Raw genomic sequence first — 18,148 nt, forward strand, 5'->3', positions numbered from 1 at the left:
TAGGTTGTCAGACATATAAAAAGAGTGTCCAAAACAGGACTTCTATGAAGGACAGTAGACTCTCACCAGTGCTTGCCTGTGTCATTTTGCACTTTCCCACAGAACATTACCTAGTTATAAAAACTAGTGGACAAATCTTACTTGAATGAGTAATCTCATTAAGAAATGAAAACATTTTTTTAATTCTTTGATTCTTAGAGTTTTTCTCAGTCAAATCTGCTTGATTACACTATTTCTGCGTAAGAGGAAAAGAAAGCTGTTAAAGTTTCCCTTTAACAGTATTTGTATTTGTCCAGACAAATTACAGATTTAGATAAGTTAATCTTGACTTTGGTTAGACAGTAATTATTCTCCTACATTTATTTCAATAACTGCTTCTAGATTCTGAAGCATCTTTTTCTTATAACTGATTTGTATAACTTCAACTTTTCCATCAAGTCTGTAAATTTTTTTCTTCTTGGAAAAGTAAGCTAGAAGCATTGTAGCACACAAAAAGAGAAGAAAGTAAACAAAATAGCCTCAATTCTAGGAGTGTTGACCTTTTTGTCACCTCATCCCAATTCCAAGGCTCTTAGAAGAAATCTGATTTTTATTTTTATTTTTTTTATTTTTATTTTTTTTTTTTGAGGGTTGATTGTGCTGGACTGAGTTGGTGTCTAAGACATGGGGAGGATTAGGGGGGATGTGAGTATGTGAGAAGGGATGATAAGTGTAAGGCTAGAAGAGTATTTCTTTAAATGGTCATGGTCCCATGATCTTACATTCACATTCATGTGTTGATAATACTATACTTAGGCCTGTCTATTAGGTGTTACTGAATGATAAACAGATTTTAAGTATTGGTACGAGATAAGGTTAAGTGAAAAAGTATCTTTGATGGGCACAGTGGCATGTCTGATCCCATCACTTACGAAACAGAGGCTAATCAAAAAATGGACCAACAATAACAACAACAAATGTCTCAAAACTGTCTGTTAGAAAGATGAAAAAAATACAGATAATTTCTGCCTTAATTACTCTCCACACCGCAGTTCCATCAAAACATGCATCTTTAAGGGTTCCTTTATCCTTAATGGGATATCTGTAGACTGCCAAAGGTTGAGTTCTAAACTCAGTGTAGAGTGTGAGTTTGTTGCTCCTTTAACAGATGTTTATGATCATATGGCATTTCTTCCATCCTTAGGTGTGCATGAATTTGGTGGAAAACTTTCTTCTGTCATAATACTTAACTGAGATTTTAACAAAGCTTAAAGTTTAAAGGGAAAATTCTGAAATAGTAGTATTGAAATAGTTCCCATAGACTGAGAAACTATTTAATTACTGAGTTTGTGAAATAAATCTACCTTTTGTATTTTGAGCAGGAATAGTAGGAAAATAAGGATTGCACTTGTCACAGAGTGCAAAATTTTCTTTTCTATCCAGTTTTCATCATACTAAGCTTGAAAAAAAAATCCTTAGCTTCTTTTTGTTTAACAAAGAGTATTATTGTGCTGGGTGTGGTGGTGCACACCTTTAATCTCAGACAGAGGCAGACAAATCTCTGAGTTTGAGGCCAGCCTAGTTTATATAAGTGTAGGACAGCCAGAGCTACACAGAAAAAGCAGAGTATTATTTAGGTTTGAGAGTGTAGCTTAGTGGAAGGTTACTTGTCTGGCATATGCATCATAAGACCCTGGCTTTGCTCCTTTAAAAGGTTTTAATCCTTTCATCATCATGTAGTTAAACGTTTTCCAGCATGGGATCATATCTTTTAATGTAATTGGCCATGGTTTTCTAGCACACACACTCCACGTCTGAGAATCTGCCAAACATGTCTTGTATGTTTGTGCATCTGAAGGGTATCTAATGCCATTCTCTCTTCCTTCCCACGCCTCTCTGCTTTCTCCTCAATCTGTTAAGAGCAAGCACAAGGAAAGTCCCTGGAATGCCATTGTGTACATAACACGTGCTTCTTGAGTTGTTGTTGCTTTGTTTTGACTTTATGGCAAATGTCATTACCTTTAGAGCATAGACATTTTCAAGGCAGCTGGTACTTTATGTAATAGCTGTTAAACATTAGTTGTTGAGTGAAGAGACCAGAGACAGACTTTATTTTTAAAGGGAAGAATATTCTCAGTCATACAGATATCTGGGGCCTGGAGAGAGATGGCTCAGCAGTTAAGAGCACTGGATACAAGCTCTAGTCTCAGTACCCGTATCAGGGAGCTTCAACTGCTTTTACCTCCAGTTCCAGAGGATCTGACACCTCTGCCACCCATACTCAATGGTGCACATGCACATACAAGTGTGTATATATATAAGGAAGAAAACGATATGTTTCTGGGAAAAGGATGTCACTGTATGCTCTGGTAGTTCATTCATTGTGTGCTCTGTGTTGGTTCATTGCCTGCAGCATAGTATGTACTACACTAGACGCTGGAGATTGAAGTGCACATGCTGGCTTTGCCGTGTGAGAGCTTTGCTTGGGTGGGAGGCAAACATAACACACATGTGATTACCATTTAGTGTTTCAGGTGCTGTCATGAGTGCTTTGGAGCATAAGCAGCAAATTATTAACTGTGTGGACCCTTACTATTTTTGTTAGAGGAAAAAACACTGGAATTGGAGAAGTTCCAGAGGGAATCCAACTCAGGAACAATTTGTATAAAACCACAAAAGCATTTTCAGGAAGGAGTGAAGTTTGTTGTAACCAGTCTGTGTGAGAGCTTTAGTGTGAGAGAAAATACAGCATAAAGGTAGTTGGGATGAGTCAGATGGAACCAGGTTTTAAGACAGCTTATACACCTGAGGCATACATACATATCATTAACCTTGAAGCATTAAAAAAAAAAATCAAGTACACATTGATTTAATTTGTATAGAAGTGATTCTGTATGGAATAAAGATAAGAATTCAGTCACACATGAAGTTGAGCCTTCTGAAGGTCTAGGAAGGATCAAGAACAAGGAAATCCAAAGAGCACCCTTCTGACTGCAGGGCTGCACCTTCCAATGACTGGGCACTGGAAGTGTGATAAAGAAGCCTTCTCTAGGCCTTCAGAAGGCCTGTAGCTTTGTTTACCATCTCTAAACCCTTCCAGGCCCCTTCACTCCATACACGGACTACACATACCCTTAGACAATAATACTAAGATCTTCTACTGTATGAAGCCTTTCTGGTTCTCTTTCTGATACCATTTTATAATATAGACCAAATCCACCTGTTGCCTTTAAAAAAAAAAAAAAAGGTTTTATTGGAGTCATTTGTTTTCTGTGCCTGATTTCACTTCACAGTGGCAGAGTTGGGTAGGTTCATTCATAAGATTGAAATATGTACTGTAGCCTATTACAGAAATTTTTGTTTATCTGTAGTTGAGTTCTTGCTGAAGGAGGAAGAGATTTGTGCACAATATTTTCCAAGGACTTTGTCTTTGGGAAAATTTCTTTATTGATAAATAATTGAAAAATTTCTGAAACTTTGGATTGTTTTTACTAGCTGTTACTTTTAGTGACTATGATTCAGAAAGAAAGATTAAAATTTAGAAAAACTCTTTGCAGATCCAAGTTTAGTTCACTGTTGAGGTAGTCATAATAAAATGATGTAGATTAAAATACTACCATTGCCCTTGCCGAACTACCCGCAGAATTTAGAACCTGCTCTGAGTGTTTTGTTATTAAACAGAAAAGAAACAGAAATTCTAAAATGATATTGAAGCTTAAGGAAACTAGAGGGCTAATGGAGCCAGACATTGCAGGCCTTCATGTCCGTCACCCCGGGAGGAGAGAGTGTGTTATTGGTGCACAGACAGAGCCCAGATCTGCAGATGACTTACCAGTGTGTGGAGATCCATCCCCCCCACGGTCCCACTTTAAAAAGGTTTGGTTGTGGTTGAGTTACTGAGGAACTGCAAAAGGTGGTGGAAGGTTTGTGAATTCTATCTCTAGATTTTAGTTTCCAAAGTGATGACTGGGTGCATGAATATTTATTTCCTTTCTTCTTTTTAATTCCCATTGTTCAGGGTCTACACAAGAAAAATTCTCAATAGTTAACTTGGATTAGAAGTGCTCTTGTGCCTGTGTGTGTGTGCAAGAGTGTCCCATTTTTAAAATTTCTTTCTTTTCTCCAGGCTATCCTACCTACAAAGAAAAAGTAAAGAAAAGGCCAGGGGGCCGCCCAGAAGTCATTTACAACTATGTCCAAAGACCCTTTATTCGAATGTCCTGGGAGAAGGAGGAAGGAAAGAGTCGGCATGTAGACTTTCAGTGTGTAAAGAGTAAATCTATCACCAACCTGGCAGCAGCTGCCGCAGACATTCCCCAGGACCAACTGGTAGTCATGCATCCTACTCCACAGGTGGATGAGCTGGATATCCTCCCCAGCCACCCTGCCTCAGGCAACAACGACCTCGATCCTGATGCACAGAATCCAATGCTGTGATGCTGATGTTCCTGAAACCATAGCATGCTACTCTTCACAGTGACGTCGTACTCCTCATTCTGCACTGCGAGGCCACTTTTCTTCATTGTGAGATGCACATGTTTAGGATACTGCAGTGTAGGCTTTTTTAAAGACCAAAGGTAGCTGAATGGTTTTTTAATGAGTACAACTTTAGCATCCTGGTTCCAGTTCTATAAATGTATTTGTTTACCAGTAGGTTTGTGAAATTGGTTCTTTGTATGGGGACAGTCCTTTTTCACATATCTAGGTCTTCTCAGAAGTGGTGGGAATTTGGCAGCTGGGGTACTTTCAGTTCAGATTGATATTCATCATGCCCCAGGTAAAATGCAGAGTATTACAGAGTTGCACTTTATAGATGGTGGTTAAATGGAGCTTTTGAAGCCATTTTAGAGCTGTGATGCACAGTATAACATAAGTGCTTCTATCAGAGTATTCCTCAGTACAGTATGTATAGCTGGCCCACAACAAGCAAAAACATATTTATCTTGGGTTTATTTAAACAATTAGGATGAGAATTGATGCTTATAGTGTTGTTCACTCATCTCTAGATCCCTGTAACCCTTTTAGAGTGAGTCACGTGCAGGGAGTGTGAACGTCAAGAGATGGTTTACTATCCAGTCTGCCTTACCCTTAATCTGTTCAGATATTTATTTACTAATGCTTTTTTTTTCTTAAGAGTTATGGGATAGGAAAATGAACTGTTTGCCCTTCATTTACTAAATGATTGTAAACTCAAGTTTTTTCATCAAAATAAAATTCCATTGTTTTAATGTTTCTGACCAGCTTTATAAACACCTTGGCTAGAGTCTGTGTCATGTTTGGGTAAGTGTAACTAGAAATCAAATGTATCTCTTCAATGTATTTGAAAGAGGCACTTAAATTTCCTATAAGTTCAGGAAAATCATTATAAATCCAAAGCAGCTGACACAAGATTTTCAGGATATGAAAATGGATTGACCTCCTGTGTTTAGTAACCCTAAGTTTCAGGACTGGTTTCTGATTCTTGATTTAATATTTTTCCATCAGTCTGTGCTGCTGTATTCAGCAAATTGTTTAAATATTTGATGGTCTAGAACAAAGAATCATTAGTATTTTTAGTGCTTGAGGTCTTACGTCACTTAACTATTTGTAGCTATACAAATAGTACAGGACTGTCCTCTGAGCCACATAACTGCCATCTTGGATTTTACAGTCATGAAGGGAGGTATGGAGAGAGTCATAAGACTCACCTGAGTATCCAGCTGTCCCTACTCCCGTTATATTAACAACTCCGCCTTAACTGGCTGTGGCCTCGGAGGGGGTAAGAATATATATATGTAGGCTGGGGAAGACTCAGGAAGGGGTCAACGCTCTTGGAAACCCATCATCCCTGCTGGGTAAAGCCTTTCTAGGGTGGCCTTTGTGGGTAGGAGCACCCCTATAAGGGGAACCCCTTCACCTATACTCTGTGAGGAAGCCTAGCAAACCCATTGGTTTTCAAAGTAAACTTTAGTTTGGTGGACTCATGCCTTAGTTTGTTGATAAGACCATAGAAGAATAGATGCTGCTTATGTCTCCCCTGGGAAGGGGTTTTAGCCGGAACATACAACTGCAGGTCTTAGGCCAGTTTGTAACCTTGAGCTTGAATTCAAAACAATTAAAATTGGAGTTAACATCTCTGTTTTCATATAAAGTTGAGATAGCTACAATTTGGAAATGAACTCTTTTTGTAATGTGTCTAACTAGTAGCATGGGAGAAATTATGTATTATTATAAGAGCAAAATGGTAGGGATATGTTTAAACCATCATTGGAATGGATGAACAAGCCCTGCAGCATGTGAAGATTTTCTCACAAAATGGGAACAGTACTTATAGAACAAGGGAAACATTTATTAAAAATATTTAACTGTCTAATACATTATACTTTAACCCATATTTATAGTAAAGGATTCTTACAAGGAAGAATAAACAGCTTTATGATACAATTAGTATAAGAAATATCCACATGGGGGACTTTTTGTAGTGTAAAAACACCATACATCTGAAATGACCATTTTGCATATAAAAGCTACCAATGATGCTTCTGTGCACAATGATTAAAAAATTCAACACAAACAAAATCCAAAATATACAATTAATGCAAGCTATCCACAGCTAGCCCAAACTCAATGATGAGGAAACACTGGAGCAGGCTTAGTTCCACGTTGTCTGAAGTTACACATGGTAGACTGACTTGTATCCATGGCTCTGAGATGGCTTTTCTGGAGTCAGTACATAAAAGCTGCTCTCTCCCTATCCAGGAAGCTTCACAGACTGTAAAACTTCACCAGTAATGCACTTTGATACTGTAGCTGTTGCCAAAGCAAAATGTAGTGTCTACAGTGGCCATGGCAAGTCACTAAAGTCAACAGGACCACCCAGCCCTGCATCTGCTTCCAAGAGGCTCATGATGACAGCCATCGCTGCCTCGTCGTTACTGGGACTACTTGATCCTTGGTCATTGTCTATCATATCGATGCTTATGTGGGGGTTCTCACCTGTGGGAGGAAGAAAGGCTGGTCAGTAAAAATACCAGAACACACTTATATTTGGAAGCAAATTCTTAATACACTAATAAAATTATACTTAACAAGAGTGAGGAGTTATTGGGGAGGGGGTCTATTACCATAACTTGTTACTGCTTTTTAGGACATCCAAAAATTAAGAGCAAAAATCCTTAAAATTCATTAAGTGTTACAATTTGAGTTGAGCCCATTTTAGTATTTTGATAGCCGATGATTTGGTTGGTATTTTGATACCAGTCGATGGCTGGTTGTAAAAATAATGGCAACTAGGAAAGGAGAAGGTAGGAAAACAGGTGGGCTGAGAGAAACTGCCATCATTGGGTAACTCAATACCTTCTGAAGCTACATGGGCCCTCTGAAGGATTTTTAGGCACTGTGGGAGAAAACCTCTGGGTTGCTGTAGAGGCACTGAGGTAACTGGAGTAGTTAAGCATCTCAAGCACCCAGTTTGTTCTTAGCAACTGTTTCAGAGCTAGCTTGGTTTATGTAATCAGTTCTTAAAACCCATCCTGTGCTAGATGTTTTGCAAACTCATTGTCACTCATGGAGGTAGATACTACTTACCAAGAATAGAAGAACTATCAGAATATGGGTAACCCGGGGTCTCCTGAGCCTGCCCTGGTAGTAGGCCAGTGGAAGGAATGTCTGGAGTCCCTCCATTAAGAATCTGAAAATAAAAAGAAATGTAAAAGTTTGCCACTCACATAGAAATTTCAATTTGCGTATCATATGCAATGCTACTAAGAAAAGGAAGGATGTTGGGTGGATAGGTTAAAATGTGTTTAATTTTTTTAACCCCCTATCAAACAAGGACCTATTAGAAAATAGTAACAATGAGGGGGAATAGCCTCTCCCCTAAACTATTTTTCTGAACATAACAAAAGCTGGGTAAATCAACTTAGGCTAGGATCATACTGCCCATGTATTTATTTAAAGCAAAGGTTTAAAATCAGTGAGCCCAGGATGCCCTGTAAGGAAGAAAGTTGCACACGGCAACAGATACTGCCTAAGTAAGATGTTCTGTTCTTAACGGTGTAATGATTGCTATCACACACACACACACACACACACCCAGCTCCCTGCTCTGCTCTAAGTCTCAGAAACAGCTTTGGAGAGAGATTTAGACTAAGGAAACAGTGGTTGCTGGATTTCAGACTTCGCCGGCAGATGGCGCTGCAACTTGTTCACAGTTCATTTTTGTAGTGTGGAGATCCCTATACATTCTTAAAAGTGATTGAGTCCCCTCTCCTCCCCCCCCCCAAAAAAAGACCTGTTTTAGGTGGGCTGTATTTATATAAATAACATGACTTTTGAAATATAAACTCTTTATGTATTAACATGAATAAAAGCATTTTAATGAAATACCACAAGCTACCAAAACATTTTAATGAAAACTCACAAATTACAAAAACACATGTTTAAAAGTGTGTTAATGTTTTATAATTTTGCAGACATAATGCCTGGCTTAAGAAAGTTCAGCTGGGTTCTCATACCTGCTCCATTCAGTCTGTGTACACGTAATTTGATGTACATGAGGAAAAACCCCCAACAGATTAAGTGGTTGTATGAGGGAGAGATAGCGTTTTCAACAATTTTGATATCCTTTGATAGTGCCTCCGCACTTCAGTATATGTCTCTAAATGTTCATTACAGTGTGAAGTCAAGTTGAGTACCCTGTTATATTAAAAATCCATGGCTATATATCTTAGCACTCGGAAAGGCTCTCCCTTAGAGGATTCTGAAGTAGCCTACCCTGATGACTGGACCGAGCTTGGGTGACTTTGAAACAGCCTGCACTGACCCCTTAGAGCATGGACTCTCAGCCTGTGGCACCATCCCTTTTACTGGGTTTGCTTATCAGATATCCTGCAGATCAGGTACTTCCAGTACAACTCATAACAGCAAAATTAGTTTAAGTAGAGACAAAAATTACTTTATGGTTGGGGGTCACCACAACATGAACTGCATTACAATTTCACAGTATTAGGAAGGTTGAGAACCATTGACTTAGAGGGTATTGACATGAAGATATCGTCATTGTGCCATCTTACAAGTTTGAGGAAGCTATTGAGCTCAAAGGAGCAGGTTACAAACATCCTAAAAGTCCCAGTCTTGACTGAATGCCCAAATTTTATTACTGCTACTTGTTTTCCTTGAAGTGACAAATGTATGGAAAGGATCAGCTAGTTTAGCTTGTGATGTAATTACACAAATATGTTCCTTGAGGCAACTATGATGGTAGGTATGCATTAAGGCTCCAAAAATTGTTTTCATTTTAATTTATATATGAGTGTTTTGTTTGTATATAAAAATACGTCAAGTGTAACACATGTGTGCATTACCCTTGGGGCCAGAAGAGGGAGTCAGATTCCAGGCTGTTGTGGGTGCTGAAATCAAACCCAGGTCTTCTGTAAGAACAGCCAGCTCTTAACAGCTGAGCCATCTCTCCAGCCCACTCCATTAATGACTTTTAAAGCTTCACTGAGGACACTTGTTAAACTAGCTTACATTTTAGTGTGTGTGGTAGGGAATACAATGACTTCTAACAGTTTGGTGACAAGGGTTTTGATGCTTATCAGTGCACGCAGATAAACAGTAAAAACAATGTAACTTTTTAACATTGTTATGAAAATAGCCTTGACCTGGCAAATCCTTCAAAGGTTCTTGGGGGACTCTCAGAAGGTGACATCTGTGGAATCCTGATTAACTGAACCTGGCTTGGTGCCCTTGGATGTCCTAACTCCCCCAGGATCTACGATGGCTTGCCCAGTCTCCCTTTTTAGGTTGATCTGAATGACAAAACTGAAACTGACTGAAGGGCCACCTTTGCTCTGATTTGCTGAGCCCTTTAATGCTGGAGTTATTTTTAACTCAATCATGCTTTTCTCATAAGTCCTGTTGCCAGGGATTTATTTTAAAAAAAAAAAATTGAATTTTTATTCTAGGCCCATTTTTAAAAGCTACTGGAAGAGGTAATTTTTTTTTCATAAATACCTCAAAAACACTTCAGGCTATATGAAGTGGGGCATGGCAGGTTGCTTATAATTCAGGAGAGCTTGGATTCTTTGTGTGAAGCTGAGAGGCAGACAGATATATATTCTGTTGCATATATATATCTGCATACAACAGAATGACAGCCTTTAAAGTACCAGGAAGCCAGCTGCCTGAAAGCTGAATTAAGTCAGAGAGACCTAGGAGGATAGGGACAACAGAGCTAAAAAGTATAGCAGGCAAGCACGTAGGTTTCTAGGCCACATTAATCTACTGATGTTATTTTCTTACTTCCCAGGGCCAGGTATTTCCACATTCATTGTCATAGAGTAGAACTTCAGTGACAGAGACCCCTGCTGTCCTACCAGTATCAGCCCCATAATAAAGAGAACAGAAGCTTAGAAGGTGTGAGCCATTGCCTAGCTAGCACAGGGCAAACCAGGCTTTAAACTCAGGCGCCCCTTGCTGTGGGTGTGTTCTGACCCATTAACTGGCTGGCTTTTCAAGATCCTGGAGGAATCACAACCCCTTTCAAATGGGAACCTGCTGAAGACTCACATCAAGCAGAATAAGCCACCCTCCCTCCTCTCACACCCATCCATCCTGACAGCACATCTGGGTAACCTGAGTCTCTAGGGAGCCCAGTTTTGAGAAGTTCTTGGCATTTGTTCCTCGGGAGTCACACCTGAGTTCATTCCTGGTGGTCTCTGTATGTGTCTGGGGGGGAGGTTGGGGAAGGAAGATTTCATGTACAAAGTCCCTTGTGCTGTCCTGATCTCAGGTGATATTAACAGATTTTTAATTTACAATTAGTATAATTTACATAGATTTGCAAATTCTCTAGTAAAGAGGAAAACATGTGTTTTCCAAACCTCTTTATAGTGTCATCTTCTAGACAGCTCTTCATGTGGGCTGGTGACTGATGAAGTACTCCTGGCCGTTACTTTCACAGGGAAACATTTTGGTGACAGATCTCCCAACTGTTCGCTTTAAAGCCTGGCTTGACTTTCAAAGTGTGGCTAATGCTTTTGCTTACTAATTGAATCATTCCTGACAGTAAGGTTCTATGGGTCCTTACTAATCCTTTCCTCATGGTCATTCCTGAATTGTGACCTCAAAGGGACTGACAGTTCTCAGAATGTTCTCCCTGCTTCTCTGCATTCACATGGGATACATCCTCTGGAGCAAGGCAGGAGGCCTCCCTAAATGCCAGTATGCTCTGTAGCCAGTCTTACACGTTTATTTCAAGGAAGGAAGAACGTCTTGACTTATTCCCAAAACCACTGCAGTTCTGTAGTCCAGCCTCTCAGTGTTTCAGAACGTGGTCAGAGGCTCTCTTAGTCTAAGTCACCACGCTTACCTTCTTGCCTCCGGGAGAGGAGGCATCAGGGGGAGGCGTACTTGTGATGTTCAGTGGGCTGGAGCCACAGCTGGAAGGCGATGACCCTCTTATCCTGTGAGAGAAGAGGTAGTTACAAGGGCTTTCAGGGTGATGGCGTTGGGGAGATGCTAAGGAGGTGAGGGACCAACAAATGTTCAATAAGGGCCAGATAACCGCATTCTGTAGGCCACGTGGTCTCTGTCTCAGTAGTCCACACAATACATAATGAGTACAACTGCCCTCCAATAAAGCCTTATTTCTGAGGCCCAGTGCTCGGCTGGATTGTTCTGCATGCATCAACTGCTCTCCAATAAAGCCTTATTTCTGAGGCCCAGTGCTCAGCTGGATTGTTCTGCATGCATCCAATCTGGAACAGACTCCAAAACAATAACCGCCGAAACCTTTAAATAACGGTTTAGAGTCAGGCCGGCAAACTTTAAGTGGCGTTATTCCTAGAATACAGGTGAGCGGGGGCCTCAGATGTTCACCACCGTCTCTGCTGCCATGAGTTGGACGCAGAGCAAGAGGCACACCCTTTTCCCACAAACATTTACTAATGAGTGCCCCTAGGAAAGGGAGAGCGGCAGTGTAGCTCAGCCATACCTGAAAGGGAAACTGACAGTGGTACACAGGAGCAGACTCCTTGAGTAGCAAGGAATGAAAGACTGATCCGGGACTTCCTCAGACTGTCCCGGCAGAGTGGGTTGGGAGACTCAGAACTGTAGCTCTGTGTAGGCCTGTGAGGCTGGCGACCCCAGGGAGGGGAGCTGTGGCTTGGAGCAGAGGTTCATGTGCTAGCTGTGCTTTCATGAGTCCGTGCTTCCAGCCCTGCCAAGCTTAGGGGTCATGTCCAAGTTGGAGCCAAGAGTTTGGGGAATATGAAGGCAGCTGTGTTACCACCAGTCTTTCAGCTCCTCCATAATGAACACTGCCTACTTAGGGACACATGGGGACCAGTCTCTATACCTAAGAAATGGCTCTTGGCCTGTACTGACTAGTGTATTTTTGTGAGAAGCAAGTTTTTCTGTCTCCCAGATAGAAGCTCCTCTAATTCACACTACAACTCTATTATGTCCAACACTGGAACATGAAGATAGCTGGTAACTGTTGAGTTTCTCCAATACTGTCTACTTAGGATGTAGGATGCAAGGCCACCCTTTCCTCAGGGTCCCCATACTGGAATTGCCTTTCCACTACTCCTTATTTTACCTTCAGCACCTGGTCCTAGACTGCCAATTCCTCTATAGAACAGGCCTCATTCCTGGGTTATCAAGCACCCCCATGTTCGCCTCTCCCTATTTCCACAACTCATAACAGCATTTTGGATATCTGCTCAGCATTCTACACTGAATGGCATCTTAAAAAACCCATTCAGTCCAAACTGCTTGGGATTATGCCTTAGGATTCTTTAACCCTCTCTCTTGATAGCTCTGTGCTGCGTTCCTACACAAAGTCTGGCCAGTTAGGTTGCTCTAGAGTGAGAAGTACTGATTTTCTAGCTGGAACAACTACCTTTATTGTAAACCTTAGCTGAGGCCAAGTTCAAACCCTTCCTTGCCTCAATCTATGAATTCCCCACTTCAAAATATGCTTCTCAAGGACTTTGAGATTATTCTGGTAAAGGGCCCTAATACCGTGTTCTGATGGCTTTGCACAGAGCCCAGGGTGGCTGGTCTGACGCTGACCATACGACCCACTCCTCTCCCTCCAGAGGGGAGGCAAGTAGCCAAGCCAACACTTCGTGGGTTGGAGGAGCACTTACTCCCATGGGGACTGGAGCCCGTCTGGTCGACCAGAGAACAGACTAAGTCAGGGGCTGTGGAGAATATTGGTCTTTCTGGGTTCCCCACCTCTTTCCTTACAACTATGTTCCATGAAGTTTATATTTTTAAGTATCTGGTTACCACCTTCTTTATTCTCCAAATTCAGGCAGACTTATAAATAACTGCTTCCCTCTCAATGACTATGTTTAAAGACAGTTTCCTGAGTGTTTTTTATATCCCAGGTTGTTTGTTCCTTCACAATCCTAATAGGATCTTTAGGAGAGACATACCGCCTCCCTTCTGTGGCTTAAGTCAGCAAACCAAAGATCAGATGGCTCTCCTAAACATAGCCAGGAGAATGCAGACCCAGGACTGAACTCCAGGCAGCTACTGCCAAGCTCTGCTTTCACATGGAAGGGATCCCCCGTCCCAGGAAAGTTACCTATTGCTAACTGATCTGCTTGGCCCCTATTACTGACTTTAGGTAGCTTGAAGAAGTATTTTTGTTAAGGCCCAAGTCACTGGCTGCTTGCAGCTTACTGCAGTCCTGAAATGTTCCTGGGCATCCATCCTTACTATGAAGCTCCTTGGGATTCATTCAATGTCTCAGGAATGGAGCTTCTCCAAGAGTGTCCTTAAGCTCTGGCCCATTTGGCCTAGTGTCTTTATTTAAGGCACGGTTCCTATTTTGGACTGGACCAGAGAAACAGAACAGCCCTGTGTGGTATGAGCAGCATCTCTGGGTTAGCAGCAGCAACCTTCTACCCAACTATGATGTGAAGCACCTGGGAGGGTGAGTGGGGGAGGGGGAGGGCCACTGGTTGGAGGGGCGGCCAAAGGGATTACTTGCCTGTGGATTTCCATGATTTCCTCCGCAATCATTCGACCTATTTTTCCTGCTCCAGCTCTGGTTCCCCCTGGAATGCCTGGAACAGTGGGATGAGTCCTCTTTGGGCCACCTACAACAAAGGAATCTGAGAGTAGAAAAGGAGAAAAAAACAAAACAAAACAAAACAAAAAAAAACGAGCAAGAAATGCTACTGTGTTAAATGAAAACCTCCTGATCCACTTGAAGTAGAACTTCAAGGTTCTACCTTGTCAGGAAAAATAGTTCTAGGAGGGGAAGCTCGAGATTCTTCTTATGCAGCATCCAAAGCCAAAGTGTTTGACATGAACCACCTAATTTCCTTCATGTGCCAGGACTAGAGACAAGACAGCACAACATGGTGGGCTTGGCAGGTAAGCATGGGACACCCAGTTCATCCAAGCAGGTTGGCTTTTTGGAGAAGGGTCCCTGAGTCTTCTTGGAAAATGAGTATGAATTAGCTTGACGGTACAAAGACAGGAAAGCACCTCAGGTACAGGACCAGAGTGCAGGAGCACTGGGGCAGGGCAGAGCTTGGGAGTCTACAGCAAGGTGTTCATGGAGGATGACCAGGGATGAGCCTGGAAGTGGCACAGACACAGCAATCGGATCATGCTGTACTGGCGACACCAGACAGGATCCACGGGTACTAAAAGTCCACCACACAGAGCAGGAGCTGCAGTTGTGTCACTTAAATGACAGGGATGTAGCCTGAGAAATATGTCCCTTAGCTGAGTTTGTCATGTTTATCAAACCTAGACATGACAGCCTCTAGGATCTAAACCACAGGCTATAGGCTACTAACCTATGTTACTATGCTACAGGTGACCACAGAGTTGGCATCTGTGGCTCTAAACAAGTTTGAGGTTAATGTGCTACTCTAGACTTCACAATGATTGTGGCATCAGTAGGTAAAACAGTATTAACAGTATTTGTCACTTATGTGGTCTGATGCTAACCAGAATGTTGTTATGCTGTGTTATGAGAAAGTGATATTAAAGCTAGGGAACAGTGTAGAGGCAATGGCGAGTTTAAGAGACAAAAAAGGACAGAACGGTGTATTTAGACTGCACAGAGGAATGGGAGGAACCAATAGTTCTGGATAATAATAATTCAACGACTGGATGAAGGAAGAGCAGAAGAGGAGCTTGGGATAGTCTTTATTTCAGTGCCTCTGTGGCTCTGTCTGGGAACACAGGGAGTGGATGGGGAGTCACAGGTGGAAGGGGCTGACTGAAGCCATGCAAGCAGAGGTGGTCCAGGAAGGACAAGTACAGCAGAGCCAAGTGCTGAGCCCCATGGAAGGAGCCCACTGGATATGGCAGATTCTCAGTGCCATCAGACACAGGAGTCAAATCACAGCCTGTGGGCAGCAAGAAGACAAAAGGGGGAGCACAGAGAAACCCAGGAAGAGTCACCCACATTCACAATATCCCAGTGGCACATCAGCAGCCTCTTCCCCACTGGACTCAGCACATCATGTCAAGGTCTGTTCCACAGAACATGACAACAGGAGACCCTGCACACTTGATGGGAGAATGTCTGGTCACAAGCAGCCTCTCACAGGCAAGCCCCCTTGCCCAAGCAGGACATAGTTACCTTCTCCAGAGGGCAGCATGCTGTCCATGCTGTGGGGGGATGCTGTTAGCTGCGGGAAGCTTGGGTCCCCGCCTTCCAGGACATTGGCTCTGTGAACATCCCAGCAATAAGGAAACATGAGTCAGGCTTGCTCAGAACCGTGCACCTTTCACCTTGGCCAAGGAGTCCGGTGTCCACTCGGGACCTGGACAGGCCAGAAAATGAAGTGTCTGTCTGAGTGTCTGAACAGATCTCCTGGCTGTTCTATAACATGATGGACACTCTCCTGGCCTTTGGCCTCACTGCCGGCCTGGGCGTCCCTAATTTCATTTTTTTTTTCCTTTTTTCTTCTTTTTTTTTTTTTTTTTTTTCCTTTGGTTTTTCAAGACAGGTTTCTCTATGTAGCTTTGGCTATCCTGGAGCTCACTCTGTAGACCAGGCTGGCCTTGAACTCACAGAGACCTACCTGCCTCTGCCTCCCAAGTGCTGGGATTAAAGGCATGCACCACCACCACTGACTGCCTCCTTAATTTCTATGCTACATAGTTTAGTAGACATGGCTGCAGTAGCCTACCCTCCTCCCTGGTATGGCACTTTTTCTCCTACCTGCCAATAGCACACCCAGCTCCAGGCCCCTGCCTGCCTCTAACCACGGTACACAGGTGGATGAAGGAGGTACAGAGAAGATTCTTGTGAGAGAAGGCTCTCCCTTCCCTGTGCTCGCTTAACAGGTGGCAGAAGCCTTTGAGAGAGTGTCCACCTGCCAAGACTTGGGCTACTAGCCTGCTGGCCATAGAGACCCGCCCATTTTCAACCAAGGCCAGAGAGAACTAGTACCTATGCTGACACCCACCTCCACCAGTGTAAGTGGGTACCCATGTGTGGGGTTAGGGTTAGGGTTTCAAGGCTTGGCTATTTCCTGGAGCAAGTCTTCCCAGTGGGGCTTACATGGGAGGAGCGCCAATACCTGGTTACCAACCCTTCCTGGCTTCCTCCCATCATAGACACTAGTAATCTGACATTAAAGTGTAGATGCTGCCTATTGCCTGTACCCTTTGTCCAGGTAAGGACCCTAAGGCATCTCCCTCTGAAGCAAGGGTATATCTTACAGAAGATACTCACAAAACAACAGTGTTAGTTGAGACAATGTATTCTACTTCCTTGGTCCACGGGTTCATGAAACTGAACCATCGACTTCGTAGTGTGATGAAGGAACCATCTTTGATCTTAAACTTATAGCAGTTAGTCGTGATCTTTTCTCTTGTCTGTAAAACTGAAATTGCAGAGAAGACACAATTGTTGTCATTTTCTCAAACCAGCGAGTATATTAAAGAGGTCATGCGGATCCTAAAGACCAGCTCCCATGCCACCACCCTTAGGAAGCCAAGGGGCCATGTGGTCAGTGCTCAGACAGGCAGCTTCCAAGCTCTAACTCACAGCCTTTCAACCTGCCACTCCTTTCCAGAGTCTATGGAAATAAAGGCTTTCAGGAATGCTGGCGTCAGCTTTGACATGAACACCAGCCTCACTCCTTCCATATCACAAAGCCTAAGGGCAGAGCAGTCCTTCGCCAGTTTAGGGAATTTGAGTCAATAGAGGTCACTGACCTGTTCAAATCTTAGTCTTTGAGAAACAAGCATCATGAGCACTTTTCACGCCCCAAGCACTAGAGACAAAGAAGCAGAGAGTACAACGCCTGCCCTCTGGAGGGGAGTGAGCAAGGCTATTTGAACACACTAGCCAAGAGCAGGAAACCATTGCACGAAGGCCTGCGGATGACAGGGCCTACAGGCACAGAGAGAGGGTCATGGATAGAACACATCTGGGAAGTGAAACCAAGGAACTGGGTCAGGTCCAGGAGATGGGAGGAGGGAAGTTTAAGCCTGTTAAAAAGTGGTTGAGTTTGAGTGTGAATATTGGGATTTCCCATTAAGCAGGGATAGAATATCACCCAGCTCGGTCTATGTAACAATAAATGAGATCACTACAGATAATGAACCAGGGTGAGGGGAAGCAGGGGACTCACAAGTCTAAGTCAAGGCATTGGGGGTGGTGAACACGGGGGCTCTTCAGAGATGAAAGCCTGAGGCGACTGAGTAAGCTCAGTGAAGGGGGTACATGGCCAAGCCAGCTGTGACGGCCAACTCTGTCACCCTGACAAAACCTAGAATCACTTCGTGAGTCTCAAGACAGATATGTTGAGCTGGCCTACGGGCACGCCTGTAAGAGACTGTCTTAATAAAGTTAACTTACATGGATATAGCCCACTGTGCGCAGCACCATTCCCTAGGTGCGGCCCTGACCTGTGTAAGAGTGGAGAAACTGAGCTGAGCAGGGAAGACCACCAGTGAGTGTACATTCACTTTCTCTCTGCTCTAGACTGTGGGTATGATGTGGCCAACTGTCTTAAGAGCCTGCCACTGTGACTCTCCTGTAGCCATGGACTGTAACCTGGAATTGTGAGCCGAAATAAACTCCTCTAAGTTGCTTTTTGCCAGAGTATTTTGTCACAGTAACAGAAAACAAAACAAAACAAAACAAAAAAACTTGGACACCATGAGCCAAAGAAAATATGGGAGGCAGTGCAGC

The 18,148-nt window shown here is 42.8% G+C and overlaps 2 protein-coding genes across 12 annotated transcripts in view; one reads left to right on the forward strand and one right to left on the reverse strand.

The window, feature by feature from the left end:
• Window positions 1-5,211, forward strand: part of Btbd10 (BTB domain containing 10) — a 56,221-nt gene extending 51,010 nt beyond the window's left edge. For all 6 annotated transcript variants that reach the window (XM_060367012.1, XM_060367011.1, XM_060367014.1 and 3 more), the window contains one exon: window positions 4,106-5,211. In XM_060367012.1, coding sequence (XP_060222995.1) covers window positions 4,106-4,416 — 311 coding nt within the window. In that variant the 3' untranslated portion in view covers window positions 4,417-5,211. The remainder of the gene's footprint in view (window positions 1-4,105) is intronic.
• A 1,075-nt stretch (window positions 5,212-6,286) lies between these two features.
• Bmal1 (basic helix-loop-helix ARNT like 1) overlaps window positions 6,287-18,148 on the reverse strand; it is a 94,670-nt gene continuing 82,808 nt past the window's right edge. For all 6 annotated transcript variants that reach the window (XM_021652787.2, XM_021652786.2, XM_060367008.1 and 3 more), the window contains 6 exons: window positions 16,682-16,832; window positions 15,581-15,669; window positions 13,967-14,075; window positions 11,333-11,426; window positions 7,546-7,648; window positions 6,287-6,954 (listed from right to left, as the gene is read on the reverse strand). In XM_021652787.2, coding sequence (XP_021508462.1) covers window positions 6,794-6,954; window positions 7,546-7,648; window positions 11,333-11,426; window positions 13,967-14,075; window positions 15,581-15,669; window positions 16,682-16,832 — 707 coding nt within the window. In that variant the 3' untranslated portion in view covers window positions 6,287-6,793. The remainder of the gene's footprint in view (window positions 6,955-7,545; window positions 7,649-11,332; window positions 11,427-13,966; window positions 14,076-15,580; window positions 15,670-16,681; window positions 16,833-18,148) is intronic.

This window comes from Meriones unguiculatus, chromosome 14 (genome assembly GCF_030254825.1).
Source record: "Meriones unguiculatus strain TT.TT164.6M chromosome 14, Bangor_MerUng_6.1, whole genome shotgun sequence".
NCBI lineage: Eukaryota > Metazoa > Chordata > Mammalia > Rodentia > Muridae > Meriones > Meriones unguiculatus.